Source organism: Lonchura striata, chromosome 1 (assembly GCF_046129695.1).
Source record: "Lonchura striata isolate bLonStr1 chromosome 1, bLonStr1.mat, whole genome shotgun sequence".
Lineage (NCBI taxonomy): Eukaryota > Metazoa > Chordata > Aves > Passeriformes > Estrildidae > Lonchura > Lonchura striata.
The window spans coordinates 22094930-22116167 of NC_134603.1; the positions used below are offsets into that span (position 1 = coordinate 22094930).

The window sequence follows — 21238 nt, forward strand, 5'->3', positions numbered from 1 at the left end:
AAACACAGTAACTATAAAATCTGAAAACTTAAAAAATCACATAGCTATGGCAGCAAAGCTGTTTTTGTTTGACAGATTTCAAGATTTCAAGGCTCAAAACTATAGAAATATATAAACAAAATATAGAGTCTGACAAAAAACAAACTTCTGGAAAATTTCCCCAAGTCAAACCTATAGAAATAGATTTTCTTATTTAATTAATCTATTCTAACATTGTCCCTTGTTCACTAATTCACTAAATTTCATTTAGATAATTTAGAATTGTTAGGATAAGAAATTTTCTAGCTAGTGTATAACATTTGTTGAGAATATGAAGAAAATTTAAATAAATGATGAAGAACATTTTGCAAAAGGGTAGGATATGAACACTGAACTTGGACCCATATTACCAAAATAATCTTGGTAACATATGGATTAAAACAATTACTGAATAATTTCAATTAATGCCTCAAGTACAACATGTACTCCAAATACTGCTGCCTATATAGATGATAAAAAACAAGTTGTTATTTATAAAGTTGTTGGTTTCTGATTGTAATGAGAAATTAATTTGATGTGAGTAGGGAGAAACCAATATTTTTGTGACCATATTGTTTTTTTACTATTACCGTCAATACTGTATCCATAGCAATATTTTTCACAATCCAAATCATGCAAATGTAGATAAACACCAAAACCAAGGCTATTCAAATAATCTACAAACATTTTAGTGAAACAACTTAAGAACTGAAACTCTAGCTCAAACACCTTTAAATGTTAGCTGCCCCTTCAATGTCGTGTGTGTGCATGATGCATCTAAAAAGTAGGCACTAGCAATCACCATTTAATTTTCTCCAAACCTGAGAATTAATGTAAACTATACACAGGGCTAAGCCAATCCTGGCCAAATGCTGAATATGTATTGCACTCAGAATCCAAATTACTGTATATCTGCCTGTGTTCAGAACTGTTCTGTGAGGTGTCCCTGAACTTGATGGGGCTATCCTGAGACTCTAAGCCAGTCATTCAGAAAAGTCTCCCTACATTCTAATAGATTTATGTTAAAAACAAAGCACTGAATACCTTAGTATAACTTCAATTCATTTGAAACATTTTTTACTCTGTCTTGGAGCGCAAACAAGGTCAACTCACTATTTTAACTTGTAAATCTGACAGAAGCAATAAGAAAACCACAAATACTGAAAACTGCCTGTGCAGTTGCAAAGCTTCCTGTGACCACCCATTCTACTCTATACTAGCTACCTGGTGACTTATGGCTAATGATACTCATGGGTGAAGTTTAACACAACGCTCATACTGATAAAAGAATTAGCCTGCTTTCCTCAGTGTGGCACAGGACTCCTTCTCCTGCCTTGAATATTTTACAGTCTCAGGCAAACACTGACATTCTGATCAGGTACCAGATTGCTCCCGGCAGTCACACAGTGTTACAAACTAAGGAAGCAAAAATACATAAACCTGAGTGGCCAATCCCCAAATGCTCATGCCAGCCTTGGAAGCCTTCACAGCCCAGTACCTCTCCTGGTTGCCAATGCAGCTCTCTACTGACCCAGGCATCAGAGTGACTGGCTGACTACTTGGAACAGCTCACAAGTAGCACAGTTATCCAGGTGTTTTCAAAACAACACTTACTATTCTACTAATTCTGGACACGAAAAATGGCTTATGCTTCTTGACCTGAACACACTAGCCACAGTTTTCTGACACAAGACAATACACACTCACTTCAAAGAGAAACAATACAAATAATAAATATAGGCACAACACAGTTTTTTTCCTCTTTTTTGTTCCACTAAAATGAGTAATAAAGTATTATTCATTAGTTTATTGGGGCAAACAACCCAGACTCTACTACTGTTCCTGATTTTTCTGATTCTTCCTTGACTGCATACCACTACATTTTGTAGGTCGGCACTCACACAACACTTTTTTTTAAGAAATGAAAATACCTCTGTAGTGGTTCCAATGTCAGCAGATGGACTGTATGTGCTGGTATCTGGTGGAATGGTACCAATGCTACTTTTAACTGGAGAACTAGGAGGAACAGGTCCTGTCATGGTTTCAGTATAGACAGAAGACACAGATTGATATAGAACTCCTTTCCTCTGAATTTTATTCCAAACTTTACTTGTGACCTCAGCCAGTTCATACAGAAGCTGCACCTAAAAGAAAAAATTAGACTTTATTTTAGGATGAATCTTTTCTTAATGAGGTGAAGGAGAAATCATCAAAGTTCTGATGACTGAGGCTTAGAATATAGCAGAACTGAACTTCTCACCATTTATAATGTTCTGATAAGAAACTACATTGCAAATAAAAAATTATCATGTACAGTATATTGACTCTGATAAAATAATTTGTTTGCATAAACATATGGTACATAGCTCAAAAACATAAACAATAATGTGGTCTTGTAAAATTTCTATTTTTTAACATAAATTTTAACAATTGAGCAAAGGTAATTTATCATATATTTCATATGTATAGATACTGTCTCTATAAAAAGGCAAATGTAAACTTATAAAATATTAATGATGCAAAATTATTCACTAAAATTCTATTAAAATAATGATCCCATGCAGCATGTGAAACTGATCTGGCTTTGGAAAAATATTCACTACCAAACTCAATAGTCTCCCGGCATATGTCATTCCAATATTTAGAAACACACTGTTTAACTTGCACATTGTTTGACTCAGTTCTAAGATATTTACACAAGTTTTTGTAAATAGGCATTAATCATGGAATTTGTATGACAACATATTGGAATATACTGTATAAAAAAAACGTCAGTGAAAACTGAAAATAATATATAAGCAGATTCACAGCTGGATACCATACCCAACTTGCCATTATAAAAAATTTAAATTCTCATATTTATAAGAACTTTAAGCCTCAGGACACTTTTGCTCTATGAAGCTGGCTTCTTATGTGGGCAGAACAGATGCAGAAAAATACTGCTGTCAATCTATATTTGATATAAAACAGTACTTGATTTTGTGCGTGAGAATGTGTGATGAAGTCCCAAAGTAGATGGTGCAGTCCTTTCTTAAGAGGTGAAATGCTGGAATTTTATAAAAACCTTCTTAATTCATCTTGGATTTTCTTTTGAAGTCTGAAGGTTTACACAGAGCAGGTCACATAATCTTTTGACAGAATTTTCCTTAGAGGAAATAAACTTCACAGTACTTTTTTTTTCCTTTATACACAGAGCAATCTACAGCCAAACAACTCTGCCTGTGGTGAAGAACTCTTTCAGTTACGCTCTAAAGTATTTTGTGTCTGTAGCACTCTGATAGGCACTAGTAACCTTTAAATTACCAATTTCAAATTTCTAAGTTTTCCCAAGTCTTTTCCATGCAGTGCAGGAAGCTCAACTAATGTCCTAATGTAACTAACTAATGCAACGTCCACCCAATTGATTGACTAATATAACATTAAGTGGTGTTGACACTTTGCTGGCAAAAGTATCTCTAGAAATTTAATAGGATACAGGCAGATATCCAAATCATACAATTTCCCAATGTACCAATTTTTTCCAAGAAACCAAAAGACAAATTAAGCTATATTTTTATGTTTTAATGAAAGCAGGGCTTTCAGAAAATTATTTTGCTATTGTTCCTAAAGGCACAAAGTAATGCAAAAGAAGGAACCTGTATTTACATATGTGCTCATATACAAGGTGAAGAGGCTTGTCATCAGTTAATCCAACAGTGAAAGGTTCAAATCTTACTGAGGTTGCAGCAGTCATAATCATTAAAGCTAGTAATTACTTACCTTGTCAGGGACACTTTTTTAAATTGCTCAGGCTAGAATCTTTCCAGCCACTCTGAAACAGTGGCTATTTCAGACAGCAGTAGCCATGTCTCTGAACATCACCAGCAACCAGCCAACCAAGTAGTATGATCGAAATACTCTATCCCACTCTGAAACTAGGGACAAAATAAATTTGTAGCTATACAGTTTGTGCTAATTGGGAGTGGGGCTGCAGCCAAACCTCATCCCCAATGGGTGCAGCTGTGAAAAGCAGGTGAGCAGCATTGAAAGCAATGAGCCATGGAGTGCCCAGGTGCACTGACCAACCACCAAAGGAACAGAGGGCACACAGGGGCACTGCATGAACATGAGGAGTATAAAAAGCTGGGCTAAAGCCCAAGAATGGCAGATGCTTACAGCCTTCTGAAGTGATATGGTATTACTCTGTATGGGCAGATGCCTGAAGCCTTCTGAAATTGCATGGTGATGTTTTGTGTATTGTGGCCATCTCAACTGCGACATAAGTTCACCAAACAAAAAGTCACACTTTCATTAGAGGGAGATGATTTTCACAGAGCTATGCTAAAAGGTAAAAATACCAAAGACCCTCACAATAAAGCCTCATTAAAACAAAAAAGATGGTGTGTGTCTACATGTAAGTAAAATATCAAAACTTCAGATAAAGTCATATCTTTGGTTATTTTTAATGGTTATTTTTTGGTTATGTTTATTTCATTCCACTGCAACATTCCACATTCCTGATTAAAATGGAAGGATTCCTTTTCTGTCTGTTGGTTGCATATTTTCAAATGTGTCGTCTCAATAGTTTACAAATACATTTCTGATTATATGAGAAGGGCTAGTGTAAGTGTAAGGCCTCCTTTCTAAGTATTTTTGAGCATATATAATAATTATTTTTAGAACACACTATTTAAAAGAAAAATGGTAGGACAAAAAGGGTAAGTGCCAGTATTTGTTAAAAAAGGCTTCCCTCTCTCACTTCAAAACCACACATAACTCAATAAGACCCCACTGACTACTTGGCAAAATCTATAAAGCTCAGTATGTTACAGCATTTCATACTTTAAAAATAACACATTACTACAAAATTGAAAACTACAACCAAAGACAACATCCTGGCAATTTTGCACACTGGAAGTATCTATTGACTTTACAACCATCCGAACATGATTTCATATTAAATCATAATAGTTACAGAAATATAATACTTCACCTTTGCTACGATTTAACAAATTCACCAAATTTCACCTAGTTTGAGGCTGTCATCTATAGAAAAAATACAGCCTGCCATTGTAAGGAATCAAATTTCCTACTGTGAATTTATGACTATCAAATGCTGTTTATGGAACAGCATTTTCATCTTCTATCTTTCGACATCTGGTTCAAGAAGACTTCATTTTTTTCTTCCCTTTTGCATAAGTAAAGCAGAAAGGACAAGTAAGGCACATGTAAAGGAGAAAAGACAGTTCAAGAACCTTTAGTAAACTCAAATAACTTCTCCGCATCCTTTCAGTCATTAGTAAATTAAGTAACATCAGCAAAGTGTACAAGGACATCCTTTAAGACAACAACATTTGATTAATATTTCATGCTACAACTTCATTTTAACATTTCACTATGCACATAATATGATTTATATGGAGCTTAGAGTTTCAGTTTTTTAGTGGAAATATTTTCTTACAGTTTGCAAAACAAAATACTTAGTTACACTTTAATAGGAATGCTTGAAAAATATTGTATTTTTCTATTCTAGTTCTCAACTCACACTTAGGTAAGGCTTGCACTTATAACAATACCATTTCACTTTTAATATTATTAAATACCTACTTGTATTTGAAATCACAGCAAACTAGGTCCAAGTCATTAAAATACAAGATGTGCCTCTGAAAAAAATCTAAGAACACCTTTTCCTTTTAATAAACAAACAAAAATGAGGTGGTAACTTTTGTTTACATGCATTCATCTGTTTTTATTTCTTTTTACTGTAGGATAACATTTTTTGCCTAAAAGGCACTTTATGTTCAAAGAAACATTAGTTCCATGAAAATGTAGCAAAAAAAAGGACATTAAACCACTTCAATATAAGAATCCACAGTGACAGCAGAACAGTATCACAGCATTTAATGGTACATCTGCAATTCATTTCACTCCATCAGCTAAAAGATGCATTTATACTACAGCTATTACATTTGGAGAAGAGTTTAAATTACAGAAGTTGAGAGAGCTTCAAAGCAGATCTCAATCTAAGCACCTTGATCTTGATGGCCCAGTTAAAAAAAAATTAAGATAGAGACTCTCTTCATGAAAATGCAGATCAATCGTACTTAAATCAAGTTATTTTTAATTTCCTTCTATAAATCAATTAAATGTACCAACCTGGGGGTTGGAGCATTTTATTTCAAGGGATTCAAGGTCGACGTGGAGGCAGACAACAAATGAGTGTCTGGATTCCGGCCCAGAAGCAAGCAGTTTCTGTGAAGTCACAGCTAAAGTAGAAGTACAGCCCATTGGTTCTACCAAATTAAGAGTCATTTGTTGTCCAAGAAGAGTATATACACTGAAATGGTGCAGACTAATTGTCCATGGAAAAGCATCACCTAGTGATTAAAAAAAATGGGAAAGAGTTAAACAATTGCTTAATAAACAGTATGGTATTAATTTCACAATGCTAGCAAAGGCCTTATCGTAAACGACCTTAAAAGTCAGGAAGTGCAATGAACAATCATTAAACTGATCCCAACTTCTCATAAATATAATTCAACCATCATTTCCATGCTATACTTCAAAACCTAAACAATAGCAATAATTTTTTTACAACTTCTAGAAACTGAAATCCATTGGGAATTTTAACTCCAAACTGTGAACATGTACAACACAGTACTTAAAGAAATCTTCCTAGTTCTTATAATTTTCCTCAAACTGAACAATATCTAGAAAACACTTCCCACTTTTTTCAGGATAATATATACTTATATCTATTTAGAGGCTGTAATACTAAAAAAGTGAATTCTTTCCTTTAAAAGTCTACAGGTTGCATCTCAAACAGTGGTGCTGCAGAGTGAAGCCTATTCCAATGGTCACAGGACAGATCTTTCCACTGCGTCACTTAAAACTTCCTAGATTATGGATTTTCTAAAAAGAAATTATTATGGACATACACTTAGTACTTCATTTCTTATATTTAGGAGGAAGTCTACCCAGAGAAGCTCCCGGCATTCCACCAGGAATCATTATCAGGAATAATCAGTGAGGGAATTGGCAGTGCACAGCTGAACAACAAAATGCCTACAGCTTCTGCACAATCAGTTTTCTTCAGGTTGTCAATAGATGAAATGTAAGAGTATCCAAAACAGGATCACAGAAATATTCAGGTAGTTCTTTAAAGGGCCAACAAGAACTCCTTTTGGTGAAGGAAAATTTCCAACAGCTCTACCAGCTAGAGTTGAGAGGAATTGAACACACAGATTGCAGGACTTGAAACAGAAACCCTGTGGTGGGTTGACTGGCTGAGTGTCAGGAACCCATTACAGCTGCTATCACTCCCCTTACTCAGCTGGACTAGGAGAGAAAATATAACAAAAGGCTGGAAGACGGAGAAATAATTCACCTGTTACTGTTGATGGGCAGAAAAGACTCAGCTTGGGAAAGGCCATCTGGAGCCAGTTGGAACTGGCTTTCTTGGACATGAAGAAAGCTTCTGGAATGTTCTCACAGATGTCAGCCCTGAAGTCCACCCCACTACCAAAACCTTGCCATGTAAAGCGAATACAATCTCACATATAATAGCCAGGTCCCAGAGGAAAAAAATTGGGCTCTGGGAGAATCACTGAACCAAAATTCAAAGAATGCTCAAAGGAAGTGAGGAAAATAAGGCAGTAAAAGATATGTGGATAATTCTAATTTTACCTGAAACAGATAACGGGTTTTCACTCTTCAGAAATATAAGAACATAACAATATTTCAGGGGGGCTTTTGGATTTAGTTTGGTTTTGTTTTCTTTAAAGAAAGTCCTCATCACATTTGTCAGATTTCCTACTGAGGAAGTTGGGCCTTTTTGTCACAACGTCAACATAGAGTCTGTGCCCAACATGTGAATTTTCAATCCACCAAAAGAAACTGCCTGTCCAAATATGAAGTAACGTAAAAGCAGCTGGATGAAGTGCCAAATCCAGACACAGCAGGCTGGTGAGCATCCACAAACCTCAGCCATGCCTGAAACAGTTTTCATCTTTGGAGGGAGAGCAGAGAAGGAGAAAAGCTCTCCTTCTCACAGGAAAATTCAGAAAGTTATTTGGTATGAGTTTTTATTTTTCAAAATTCTGGCCTAAGTCATGGATAAAAAGAGTCCAAATTAATCTAATAACCCAGAATCATGAGAGCCAGTCTTGAGAATCAGAAGAGAAAATGGTAGACATAGGACTGGGCCCCTTTGGTCCCAGGGGACAATAAAAAATTCAAACCAGTGTTCTTAAACAATACATGAAGAGAGTGTTTGCTGCCTGGTGTGACCTACAGTCGATACAGTCCTCCTGAAAAATCACAACACTAAGAAATAGCACCAACTGTAAACAGTGATTAGTTAAAGAAATTAGAAGGGTTTTGAAATTAAAAGAAAGCTTCATTCCAACATCTTTTAACCATATTATTTTAATAAGACTTCTATTTCTTCTTCCACAGGTGACTTCAGCAATACATTTATATGGTCAAAAGTATGTATCAGAAAACTCTGTGTCACATCCTAAGAGCAAACTGAAAACTTCAAGAGTTTATTTTGAAGCTATTACATACTGAAGAATTTGGTTCAAAATAACTTGAAAATATTTACAAAAGGTTTGCAGATTAGAAGCTTTGAAGGCAATTAATTAGTGCTTTTTTCCAAGATCAGTCATCCAAGAAATACAAAAAAATAATTGTAATAGATGGAAAAAATTCAAATGCAAAGTCAACTCCAATGACATGTTTCTAATTATTACATATAAACTTTGTTTTTCTCTGTGACCACCACAGTGAATTAACATAGTTTATATTTCATGGATTAGAAAGAAAGAATATCTACAGAAAAAAAATCAGTGGTAGCTCTACTGGACTGCACACAATATCTACCTTAAAAGGAAAATAATGATAAAATTTTATCAATTTACAGAAACTGCAGTATGTTGAAAAAATACTTTAGTAAAGACACAGTGAATTTACAGCTATAAAATTCCCCCAATGTCATCAATTACTTCTTCTTCAGCTCCATATACACTATATGCCTGTTTTTGCATTTTATTGGAACTGTGCACCTGATAAATCTTTATTTTGTTGTTGTACCTATGTCTTACTTGTTTTTAAGGAAAAAATGTACCTTCATTTGTTTGCAAATTTGCTTTACGAAACTATTAAAAAATTAATTTGAAGCATCTAAACATCAAAAGCAACATTGCTTATAGGATTTTCCCATAATTTAAAGAATGATTTCTTGGTAGAAAGGAGAAGTCAGTACCACATTTAGCAGAATTTTCTCTACATCTAACCTTCCCATCTATGTATACTACTATTTTGTCACCTAAGTAATGAAATTCTGAAATATTTTAACTAAATTGGGAAAACTGGAATTGCCTTCAGTGGAACTAGAGTACACCCCATATTTATTATGGCAAGTTTATAAAATATACACATGAAAGACTCCTACTATGGTTGAAGATTCTTGTTAATTCCTGATTTACTAGTATAATAAATCCTTATTTTTAATTTTGTAGAGCATCATCACTGATTTGTATCTAAAAATGTATTAATTACACAATTTCAACTGCTTTGATAACTTCTTAAATTTATAAATATCACTTTCAAAATTTATAAGTATCACTTTCAGGTATTTGGCAGTTGACTGACCCAACCATCAGACGATTTTCAAAGACCTGGCATTTATCTGCTTCTTGCAGTAGTTTAGAAAGACTAATTTCCTACAGAATTTTTGAATTATTTTTTCAATGTATAAATAAAATTTTGGTATGTGGAAGCTCTTTCTCTGGTACTTATTGAGGCAATTTACTTCTTTGCTAGAGTTAATCACTAATGCTCATAACAACACTTCCCATATGCGTGACATACAATATTGATAAATGTACTTAACTACTAATAAATGTTATGTTTGCTCTCATTTTTATGAAGTACTTATCTGTATTAAAAAAAACCAGATTGCAATTGTGGTATTTGTACATGATGTTGTGTATACAATGCTGACAGTTCTACAGAAGAGAAATTTTGTTGGTTTAAAATCAGTAATGGTAGGAGAGAGATCATGAAAGCTCTATCATGCATGTGTCTGGGATCTATTCCCAGGTTTACCACTGGTATCCCCTGCAATCCTTAAAAAGCAACCTGCCTACTGTGTCTTCACTTCCCTTTCTGTACCCACACTGCAGGGTCTTTACATGGATTTCTAAAGGCCTCATTCTCATGGGACATGCAATGTTTAAAATAAAGATACTGCAGTCACTACATGGTAGGTCACTTGTACTTCCTCCCAGTCATGCAACAGGAAAGTAGTTCTGTGTCTGCATAACTCCAGCTTCTCCAACATGAGAACTAAATTTACAAGCCATTCTCATAACAGGTAAATTAAACACAGTAATTACTATTATAGATGGTGACATCAACTATAAGCTCAAATAAACCAAAATAAGGTAGATTTAGATTAGATATAAAGAATAAATTATTCTCTACAAGAATAGCAAGACACTGGATGAGGCTGCAGAGAGAAGCTGTGGATGCCCCATCCCTGAAAGTGCTCACAGCCAGGTTGGAATGGGCTCTGAGCAACCTGGTCAAGTGAAAAGTGTCCCTGCCCTTGGCAAGGGGGTTGGAAATAGACAATCTTTAAGGTCACACACAAACCCCTCTATGAAAAGGCACACTATTTTAATGTCAAATATAAAAATAATTTCTGTAAATTTAAAACTAAACACTTTTTAAAATCTAATGCAAGATGATAACCTGCAAGAAGGCCAGCATACTGCTGTTCTACTTTAAACATTTAACAGTAGTTTTCAGGTTGAAAATGGCACTAATTTCCTATTTCCCTGCAAGTCACTTATTGACAGATTATTATTGAGTTTCAACATATGTTACAAAATTCTGTGAAGATATATAATCTGTCTTATTTGACAAGCAAAAACTATCTTTCAAATTTAAATATTTGGAATATAGTGATTTACATTACTGCCAGTACATGGCTATCCACCTGAAAATGTGAATATAATTAGTAGCAATATCAACAACAATTTTAAGATACTGCTTTCTCAAAGTATTTTACTGTGTCTTACCTAAAGATATGTATCTTACTGTATCTGACATAAGTAAACATTTTTACAAAAATGAACTAATAAAATTTACTACTATGAACCAGAAGAGGAACATTATTATATTAATAACTAATTAATATTATTAAAAATCAGTAACTAAAATAATTGAAAATGTAAACTTCTAAAAACAGGAGGATTTCATCAATAATAAAAAATTTCATTATTGCTCTGAAACAGTGCTTCACCTATGCAAAAGCTCCCTTAATGTCTTCACTTTGTTTTCCTGTCATCAGAGTTTAGATTTTTGGAAGACCACTTAGCAGTCCAGAAGTTCTGACCACAACAACATATGTCGTCCAACTATATTTACCACATTTTAGCCTATCACTATAGATTGGAACTTAGAGATTATATAGATGAATTGTCAAATATTTGAAGTTAGATGTGCACAGAAAGTCACAACTCACTTTAAGCACTTCTCTAAACATTTCAGTTTTGCTTAAACTGAGTTTGTAACTATTTACTTTTTTCTTAGTAACTGTTTTACATAAACAGCTACAGCTACAAATAGGACAGAGGTCCTCCTCTTTAGGGTGCCAAAACAGAGAAGACAAGGGGCAGCAGGTACAATTTGCACTGGGAGAGATTTAATATCAATATAATGAAGTTTTTACAGTAAGGACAATCATTAACTGGAACAGCCTCATTAGAGATGTGCAGCCTTTCAGGAGCAAACGAGCAGGGTGTTGGGTAATGTCATCTTGGAACCCTTGGCCATGCAAGTTTGGACCAGATGATCATTCAAAGTCATTTCCAACCTGGCCTTCCAGGCTCTATGATTCTGTGATTCTGCTTTAACATCTTCAGTAAATACTACCTCACACATCTCTGTCTGATTAATTTGTAGTCTTAAGATAATACTAAATGCAATTCAATACCTTACATAATTGTATTTGTTATTCAACAGAAGTTCAAATGAGTTATTTCATTCTTCACATAGATAAATCCATTTATGGATTACTTAGTTATTTATGACTCAGCTATATGACGTTTCTGGGTAGACATATTGTAAAAGCATTCCTATGAACTAAAATTGCCTCAGAGATGCAGCAAAACTCTGTAAACACATGGAAAGACCTGATTGTGGGATAATGTATAAGCTATTTTTACATTATGTTGACATCTTGAGGTCAGTAAGTATCTGAGTGGGCTGAAAAAATCCCAAATGACAGTAAGAATATGTTCCCTTTTTGTCCTCTTTTAGTCTTTCATGTAATAGGAAAAATATATCAATGAGCACACAGCTGTCTTAGAAGTGACAACACAAGGAAAAACCTTTTATTGTCTTTATAAAAGAAGGAATGTTCAAACAAATGGCTATCAGGAAAACAACAGCTGACTAAATATAATTTCTGAGAGATGCTAACATGTCTGACTGTCCCTGAAGTCTTGTTCTAAGACAGAAGCAAATTAAGAGACTTTCACACTAAAAGTCCATAAAAATTATTTACCTCTACAGGGGAAGAAGCAAAGAAGGTGACTTTAAGCTGTAAAAAAACTTTGACATAATCTCTTTAAGAGGGAGTCTTGGCATGGGAGAAGAAAATGGTTCCATTAGAGAACCAAAAATATCAAGATTGTGAGAACTTCTGTTTGGCATTATTCCCAGAGCAGGAAGCCACACACAAATAAATTCCTTACCATAGGCTTTATCCCAACCAAGGGGATTCTTTTTTCTCACTAGGTTCTTTCCTTCAAACCTGGGTCTGACAAAACTCAAATGACTTCTTACTTTCATAAATGGTTTAAATTATATCATCAGTTTAAAACAAACAAAAGACTTCTGGTAAATGTATCTTCTATCTGTCACTATGATTAGCAAATAAGATCATTCTTACTGAAATTTATTAGGAAAAACACATATACCTTTCTCTCTTTCTTTCAAACAATTTTTCTTTTCATTTGGCAGAATCTCTAATATGACTTTCAATACTAAAAATTGCAATTTTATTTCCATTGCCATGAGTTAAGGTAAAATACAGAATGGAGAAAAGTCCAATGTAAGTGGTAGATCAAAGGGAGAAGAAACACAATGTTATAAATCCAAACAAATTTCAGATGGCAGGAGCAAGACTAGCTCTTGAATGTGATTTTGACTTAATTTTTCATACCTTTTAAATTGTTTCTATTTCAGCAAGAGAGAAAACAGAATAATTTTCTCAGAAAATGCTGTCACAAAAGCAATGGAACAATTGTTGCATGTCCCTCTCTTCATCTTAGAAACAATAGAAAAACAGGAAGAATTATTTCTAAATAATATAGTTTGAGAATACAACAACTGTATACTAATACCCTGGTTTTGTCTGGGGTAGACTTAATTTTCTTTACAGTACTTGGTATAGTGCTGTTCTAGATTTGTGCTGAGAACTGTGGATAATATGGGTATGTTTTAGTTATTGCTGAACAGTGCTTGAAGTTTTCCTGCTTCTCACACTGTTCCACTAGCAAGTAAACTGGGGGCACATGAGGAGTTGGTAAGGGAGACTGCCTGGTCAGCTGACCCCAAAAAACCAAAGAAACCAAACAAACAGAAAAGCTGGAACACCTGCCTACTGACAGGAAATAGCAAATCAATCTGTTATTTTCCTTTGATTGCACCTGCAACTTTAACTTATCTTTTAAGCCGCCTTTATCTCAACCCCTAAGCTTTCTCACTTTTGACCTCCTGATTGTCTTCTCCATTCCACCAGGGTGGAGGAGTGAGTGGCTTTGTGCAGCCAGAGCAGCTGGCTGGGGTTAAACCACAAATACTGGCATTTCCATGGAATCCAAAACTTGGTTGTGAGCCTAGCTTTCACGAAAATCATTAAAATAAACCTGGAACCCAAGGCTCAAGATGGTTCAGAGTATTTGCCTCATCTATTTCCAGTATACTTCCAATGTATAGTTTTTCATATATATATATATAATATATATATGATATATATACACATATAAGATATATATACACGAACATATATATATGGAACAAGATTTTTACATCAGGATTTCTTCAGAACATTGCTGCAAGTCCATTTATCACTTATCCTGATTATTTCTAAGGGCTCTGTTAAAGAAAACCAAAACAAAATAAAAATATTGAACAAAAGCAACTTATTTTCACTTACTAGGTCTTTTTCAGCTTATCTCCTCCTTTCATTTCTTGATCAGTTGCAGAAAGTTAAAAGCTGATTCTTCCCCCAAGCTGGTCTAAAACTCAAACCTCTATCAAATACTAGCTTTTCAAATAAGAACTACTGTACTTTTCCTCAACATTTACATTTTTTTTTCTTCAAATCTCTACAAAATCCTTGCTACAAATCCTAAGTCACAATGTATAACACAACTGTTGCCTGTCAGATGACCATTAAAGTCTCATTCTTTTATTTTGACAGTTTGCTATACTTGTGAATTTATTTTCTCATTTTACATTGTATCAGAATATCTCAAGTTGGGAGGGACCCATAAAGATCACTGAGTGCAACTCCCTGCTCCCTGCAGGACTACCTAAGATTAAATCATATGGCTAAAAGCATTGTACAGGTGCATCCAGAACTCTGACAGGCTTAGTGCCATCATCACTTTCCTGTGAAGCTTGTTCCATTGACCAACCACCATCTCAGTGAAGAATGTTTAACTAATGTCCAATCTGAATGTTACATCCAAACCTTGGTGGGATGAGAAGTTTTTCCTGACCTGTCTCCATTCTATCTTGGAATTTCCTGTTGTGTCAAGATCATTGGCTATAAAATAACTTAAATAACAAAACAAGTTTTGTTTCAAATATACAAAGTATCACAGAACTAGCTCTTTGATGATGAGTTCCACATTGGTTTCCATGGGGCCAACCTTGTGAATAGCATTTCTAGGCATCAATAATATATAACAACATTCTGGAAAAAAAACAGTACAAAACCAGAAGTTTTCAAAATAAAATTAAGATAATTTTCATGACAGTTAGAAATGGAAATTTAAGAGTAAGATTTTTTCAGTTTATCACGTTACCTTCTTCCAGGATGGGTCTCAGCACAACAAATGGGATTTCTTGCAATGGTTCCATGTGTTTGTGTCCAGCACTCATAACCTTTATCTGGGGCAAGCAGACAACAAGTGTGCATGGCATACTGGCCTGCCCATGGTACCAGTTTCGCACAGTCCCAGGAATGTCACCTGACACAATAGTACTTGGAGAAGGCAGGCTGTCATTCGGAAGGAATACACAACAAGACTGCACTTCAAGCTGAAAAAACAAAGCGAAGAAAGATTCTCAGAAATAGATTATTTTCCCCCTCACTGTATTCATATTGGTACAAAATCTGAAGTTATTCATCCACCACAGTTGACTGAAAATAGTCTTCACTTCTGGTTGAATTAAGAGAAAAGATGATGCAAAATGCTGGGCAATAATATATGCTCGTAAATTATGATTATGGAAGGGGAGAAAGAAGAAGGATGTTTTTGCCATGTAAAGTCATCAGAAAGGTGTTGCCATGTAAAGTGAAAATACATATATCTACATTTCAACAGCTCTGTACAAGTGTAATTGAGTCAGAGACCATTCTGAATGAGAAATACCTCCACCTTTTGCCATTCATTAGCTTTTGTTAGCAATAGCTAAGTCTCTAGAACTAGCCAACATTTTATATGCTGTTACTTTCTATAAAGAACTGTTTCAGGGAAAATTCTGCCTTTGCTTAATAGGCAACATAATGAGTATGTACAAAAAAGGTAATAATTAGAAAAACTACGAAAACCACAAGTTTTAGAGGATAACTGAATTTTAAACAAATGGAGAGGTGTATACAGACCAAAGAGAAAGAGACAGTAATAAAGTTGGCAAAGTTTTTACAGCTTTTATCCACTTTTCAATGCAAATCAGAAGCAGCATATATAGTTTCATAAGAAATAACATTTTTTGTTCTTTATTTTCAATGCAGTTACCCTGGAACATGTCTGACTATTTTGCCATCTTCTTAGAACCTCCTAGAGAGGCTGAGCAAGCCCAAACCAAGAACTCAACTCATCACAACTTGTTAACTCAGAGGTGATGTAAGCTGTGGACCGTTTGTCTTCCTTGGCTATTACAAATAACATTCTGGCACCTGGAAATCAAAAGGCTCCAACAGCCTGCACACTTGAATGTTTTGTTAAGCAAATACAAGCTATGATTCGGGTCCTTGCTTGGAAAAACATATCATACAAATTGTTGGATAAGATATTATTTGTAGCTGTGATAAAAACATTTGTTTGCTGCAAACTTAGGTAACACTCCTCTTCGATTTGACATCATTAAAGACAGCACAGCTTAAAAGCAATAATCAAGATTTATACTTCATACTCCCCCCTAAAGGGTATTAGGCCTTCAAGGGCACAACAGTGATTTGTAATAGAGCTGGAATTCCACAGCACTGTAAGTACTTTGCCATCCTAGTGAGTGCACAGATATTCATCAGCATTTTTGTACCCTTTTGCTTAGACAAACTGACAAGAATTCACTGCAGAAAAATATAAGTAGAATTTTGCAAAAATAAATACATTGGTTCATTAAGTTTGTGTTTGTTTCTGGATTTAGAACTGTTTGAATTGTAAAATGAAGCTAATTACATCTTTGATAAGTAGTTTATTGATCCAAGGTTGCAGAGTGTACTTTATTTATACTGAATAAAAATCTAGGGTGTATTGTTACAGATGTAACAGATTTGCATTTTTTTTTAATGGTAAATTAGTCTTCATGTCAATTTGCAAAGATTTTTACAGTGATATATTAGTTCTGGTCTAATAGTAATAGGTTGTAGGTCAAGTCATTGTTGGATAATGATAAATAGATGACAAAAGAACTTATGATCAGTATAACTTGTTTTATCCATGCATTTGCTGACTAAACAGTTTATAAAAAGTCACACATTCTTCATACACACACACACACACATCTATGACGATTAACATCAAATGCTGCCTGGATATACAAACCATGTGGTAATAATAATCCAAAAATTCCACCAATTTGAAGAGATACTATACTTCATCACATTGCCAGCAGCAAGATCTATAGGACATGTTTTACAAAGCACTCTCAAGAACAGATCTCAATACTCAGTAGGGTTTTTGCACTTCATTTACAGTTTAATACAGCTTTGTACTACAGAAAGGTTCTTCCGATCACATTTGGCTTGCTTTACTTTGCTATATCAATAATACTGAAGTAGAATCACAACAGTTTCACCCCTTTAAATTCCTGATGGATACTTCTTTTTAACATGAGCAGATCTTTGTTACTGATTTTCAAACAACTGAATGGGAGTTGGACCATGAATTTTGGTGGGCTTTAAATGGTATCATCAGGCCTCCATATGTGTGATGGATACATTTGGCCCCCTTAACCAGACCTGTAGTAGCTCAGTACAAGCTCCAACTAAGATAAAAGCCTGAGCTGTAGCTGGCTCAAGAACTCCAGGAAACCCACAAGGAGCAGAGTGACCCAACAAGCATCATCCCTGACCATGAGAATAACATTGAATGTGTTTTTTGCAAGACTCAGTTATCAAGGAACAAAGAAAGCTGTGGGCACAAGCAGACTTGCACACCCTTCCCATTGCATGCAGTTTGACTACAAGCCAATGACAGCCTAAGTGAACTGCCTTTGAGCTCTCCCTGCCAGGCAGGATGGCTGCACAGCAGGGAGCTGGGACACCTTTCAAGGTTGTTCTGAGAGGCAGATGGGCCTTTCTACTAATAACACATCTCTGGATGAGTTCAATTCAAGCTTTCCCTAAATTTGAAACTGGTCTGCACACCAGTGACTCTCCCCTTGAGCTGGGATGCCTTCCACTGTTTGGGATTCCTTATCTGAGACCAAGCGTTCCTTCTGTAATCCAAGGCAGAGAGATTCCTTAACTGCAATTGATCCTCAGTAAGCTGCTGATAGCATGTTAAATCAATAGTAACAAAATCCACACAGGTAATTCCTTTAGACAGACTGTTGTCAAAGTCTAAGACTAAGACTGGACCAAAGCTCCATCGGGTGTTCAGAAAGGAAGGAGATCTCATGACTCAATAGAAGGACTTTGTACTCTTTGTATTTCTTCTCTTAGATATAAACTTCATAAACTGTTGATCTGTTAATCTATTAATGAGATATAATCTGTTAATATGTTCCAGATCAGATCCAGCTGCACCTAAGCCACATCAGAGATTTGGCAAGCAAGGAGGTCCAGTCTGAATTTCGTAACTCAGCATTTGAGCTCCCTTACCCTTTTCCATCTTTGGCCTCCATGTAAATAATGCCAGCTTTATTCCAATTCTATTTTCCTTTTTATGTTTCAACCATTAGTAAATGATAGAACGAACCTTACTATTGAATTTCACCAAGTTACACCTTTATGAATTCATATTAAAATCTCCTTTGCTAATGTCTTTGATGATGATTATTTAAGTTACTCTAAATCACTCATTCATGACAAATTGGTGCAGTTAGCAGGATCCTAAATCTGGATTTGCTAAAAATTAACAGCATGCAATACTACAGAATTGCTTACAGATATGGTTGGCTTACCTGTGTTTCATTTAAAATTTTTTATGATTAACAAATTTTGCAAAACATTACTGCAGGATTTCAGAGGCCAACACAATGAATGTATGGCAAAAGACCACATTTTAGAGCAAATTATGCAATGATTATAATCACACAAGAAATTACCAACTTGAATGCACAAGAGCCCAATAAGTGCAAAACTGAGTTGCACCTGTTGAACTTCTTGGAGGCAGATTCACAACTATCAACTTCAATGGAATTTGTGTACATTTAACTCACAGAATCTGGACATTTGCCTACTCACAAGTTCCAGTGAAGGAATGGAAGAGTGAACCTAAAATGATGGAATTATATAATGGACAAAACTGAGAATGTGTACTACAGATTGCTTCACCAATCGGAATGTGTTTCAAAATATATGTAATCCAAATTCTTAAAATTAAACTACATCAATAGCATATATTAAAGCTATCATATAAATCTTTTTACACTTTTTAAATAACTGTTAAACTGTGTGCCTAAAATTGTGAACTTAATGTAAGATGTGACTGATTTATGTAACTGAATATAAATCTGCAGCAGTAAATCTTGCATTAATGTAAGGATCTGACAATCCAAGGGAAAGAAAATGAAGTAATCTGCCAGTAAGAAGTCCTCAAGCTGGGGGTCAGATCCTGTTCATGGAAACCATCTGGTTGGGACCCTCCAAGCCACACCAAACACAAATGATCTTTTAAAAAATATCCTATTCATTAATGCTTCGCAGCTGCACTGAGTGTTACTTCATTTTTCCATGGCAACATCCTTTCTGTTTCAAGGATCTGATTTCAGTTTTGGTAGCAACATGTTCATTTGCCAATACTGAACACATTCATGTGTTAAAGAGAACGAATTATTACATTCTTGAAACAGAATCACCCCCTATTTTCATTTCTATTATGTCAAGGCCTATACATGCTAAATAATGTACACTAATGATAAACCAATGAAGCAAGCAGTATTTCCCCTTCTTCTTCTAAAACATAAAGTTAAGCATAACACTATGCTCTACACTTTTACAAACATATAAGCCTCAAAATGTCCAATGACTCTTGCATGAAAAGGAAAGTATTAAGTTACTGGAGTATTTTTAATTCTTATTTTATAAAAAGGAATGTTGTTCACTAGAGAGAAGAGTGAAATAAATACTGCTGAAAAATTAGGTCTTCCTAACTGAGGGAAGGTGGGTTGGAGGGAAGAAAACAAAGTAAGTGACTGCCCAAAAGTGCTATGAAGAGGAAGAAGTTGTTCAAGTCATCACCTTCCATGATAGTGATAACATAAGATTCCCTTTCACAACCCACATTTTACAGCTACATAAATCAATTAGAGGCACTGAAGATTTTCTACAAGGCGACACTTTCATTAGCATGACTCTCCAGGGAAGTTACTTCTCTCTGAATTAGTCATCAACCCTCATATGCTCTCAGCAGAAAGGTAATTTGTTTTTCTGGGTACAGAATATCATCTTGCAATGACTCTGCAGGCTGCAAAGAACCCCTGCTTACATATTTTGTGTGAGGGTTCTGGTGCACTAAGTATCATAAGACCATAGCCCAGCCTCCAACATCCAAATTTGTTCTACCATTTAGACCCTCTGCAGCTGAGCCAGACATGAAGTGTTTGTTATTATTTTAAAAGGCAGAACAGAAATTCTTGTTTTGAACATAGACAAAAGTAAAAATGTTATAGATGGAAAGCAGAACACATAAGTAAAAAAACTAAAAGAGCAGGCTACCTGTATCTATACGAAATGATCATAATAAGGATCTGATACATTTTCTTTGACCACTTAAAACAGTGTCATTGCTCTTCACAGTATTCCTGCTCTTTCCTAAGAAAAGGTTTTAAGCCTTTTAAAAGGTTTTATTCAGTTACCAAAAACAAAAATTTTTGTTGGTTTGTGGTAAGCAACCAACTTAAGAAATAATCCTATCTCATAATTGCCAAAAAACTGCTGAGAGCTGTAACTGCCAAATTACAAGTCACAGAATCTCTTCCTGCTCCCTGGATAATGAAACGGTTCAAAGAACAGGAACTCTTATCAAATCTGTCCTTCCCTTTCTTGCCTTTCAATGTTTCACTTTGTCAAAAATTTTTACAAGTTATATGCATAAAAGAAAATAAAATTTTCAGTAGTTTCAGGAAAAGGATTTATTTTTTTCAAATAAATTCAGGGATATTTAAAGGCATGTGACATACCTAAGTTTTATATGTAACAATTACATTCTTATGTAGCTGGCACTTGTTGCAACATTACTCATTAATTAATTTATTTTTAATACAGAGCCTTCATTGTTCTCAATGGAATTCAGCATTAACAGCCGATTAAAAATAATTGTGTTTATACTGCTTCACAATTTTAGCAACTATTAGTATAAAGAACATGTGAAAAATTAGTATTACCCTCCTACACAGGGTAACTGCCAAAAAGACTTCAAGGCTGCATATAAAATCCTACAACAACTAAATAATAACCAACTTTTTATAATTAAAGTCTTTTCACTTAAATACCACAACTCCAGTGCATAAAACCTTCATGTAATATTCTATCAGAAGCAAGCCA

The 21238-nt window shown here is 34.9% G+C and overlaps 1 protein-coding gene across 4 annotated transcripts in view; it reads right to left on the reverse strand.

The window, feature by feature from the left end:
* The window catches only part of VPS13B (vacuolar protein sorting 13 homolog B), a 434787-nt gene that overhangs the window by 189464 nt on the left and 224085 nt on the right, over window positions 1–21238 (reverse strand). For all 4 annotated transcript variants that reach the window (XM_021529420.2, XM_021529422.2, XM_021529419.2 and 1 more), the window contains exons 23-25: window positions 15108–15342; window positions 6154–6374; window positions 1950–2162 (exon numbers count right to left, since the gene is read on the reverse strand). In XM_021529420.2, coding sequence (XP_021385095.2) covers window positions 1950–2162; window positions 6154–6374; window positions 15108–15342 — 669 coding nt within the window. The remainder of the gene's footprint in view (window positions 1–1949; window positions 2163–6153; window positions 6375–15107; window positions 15343–21238) is intronic.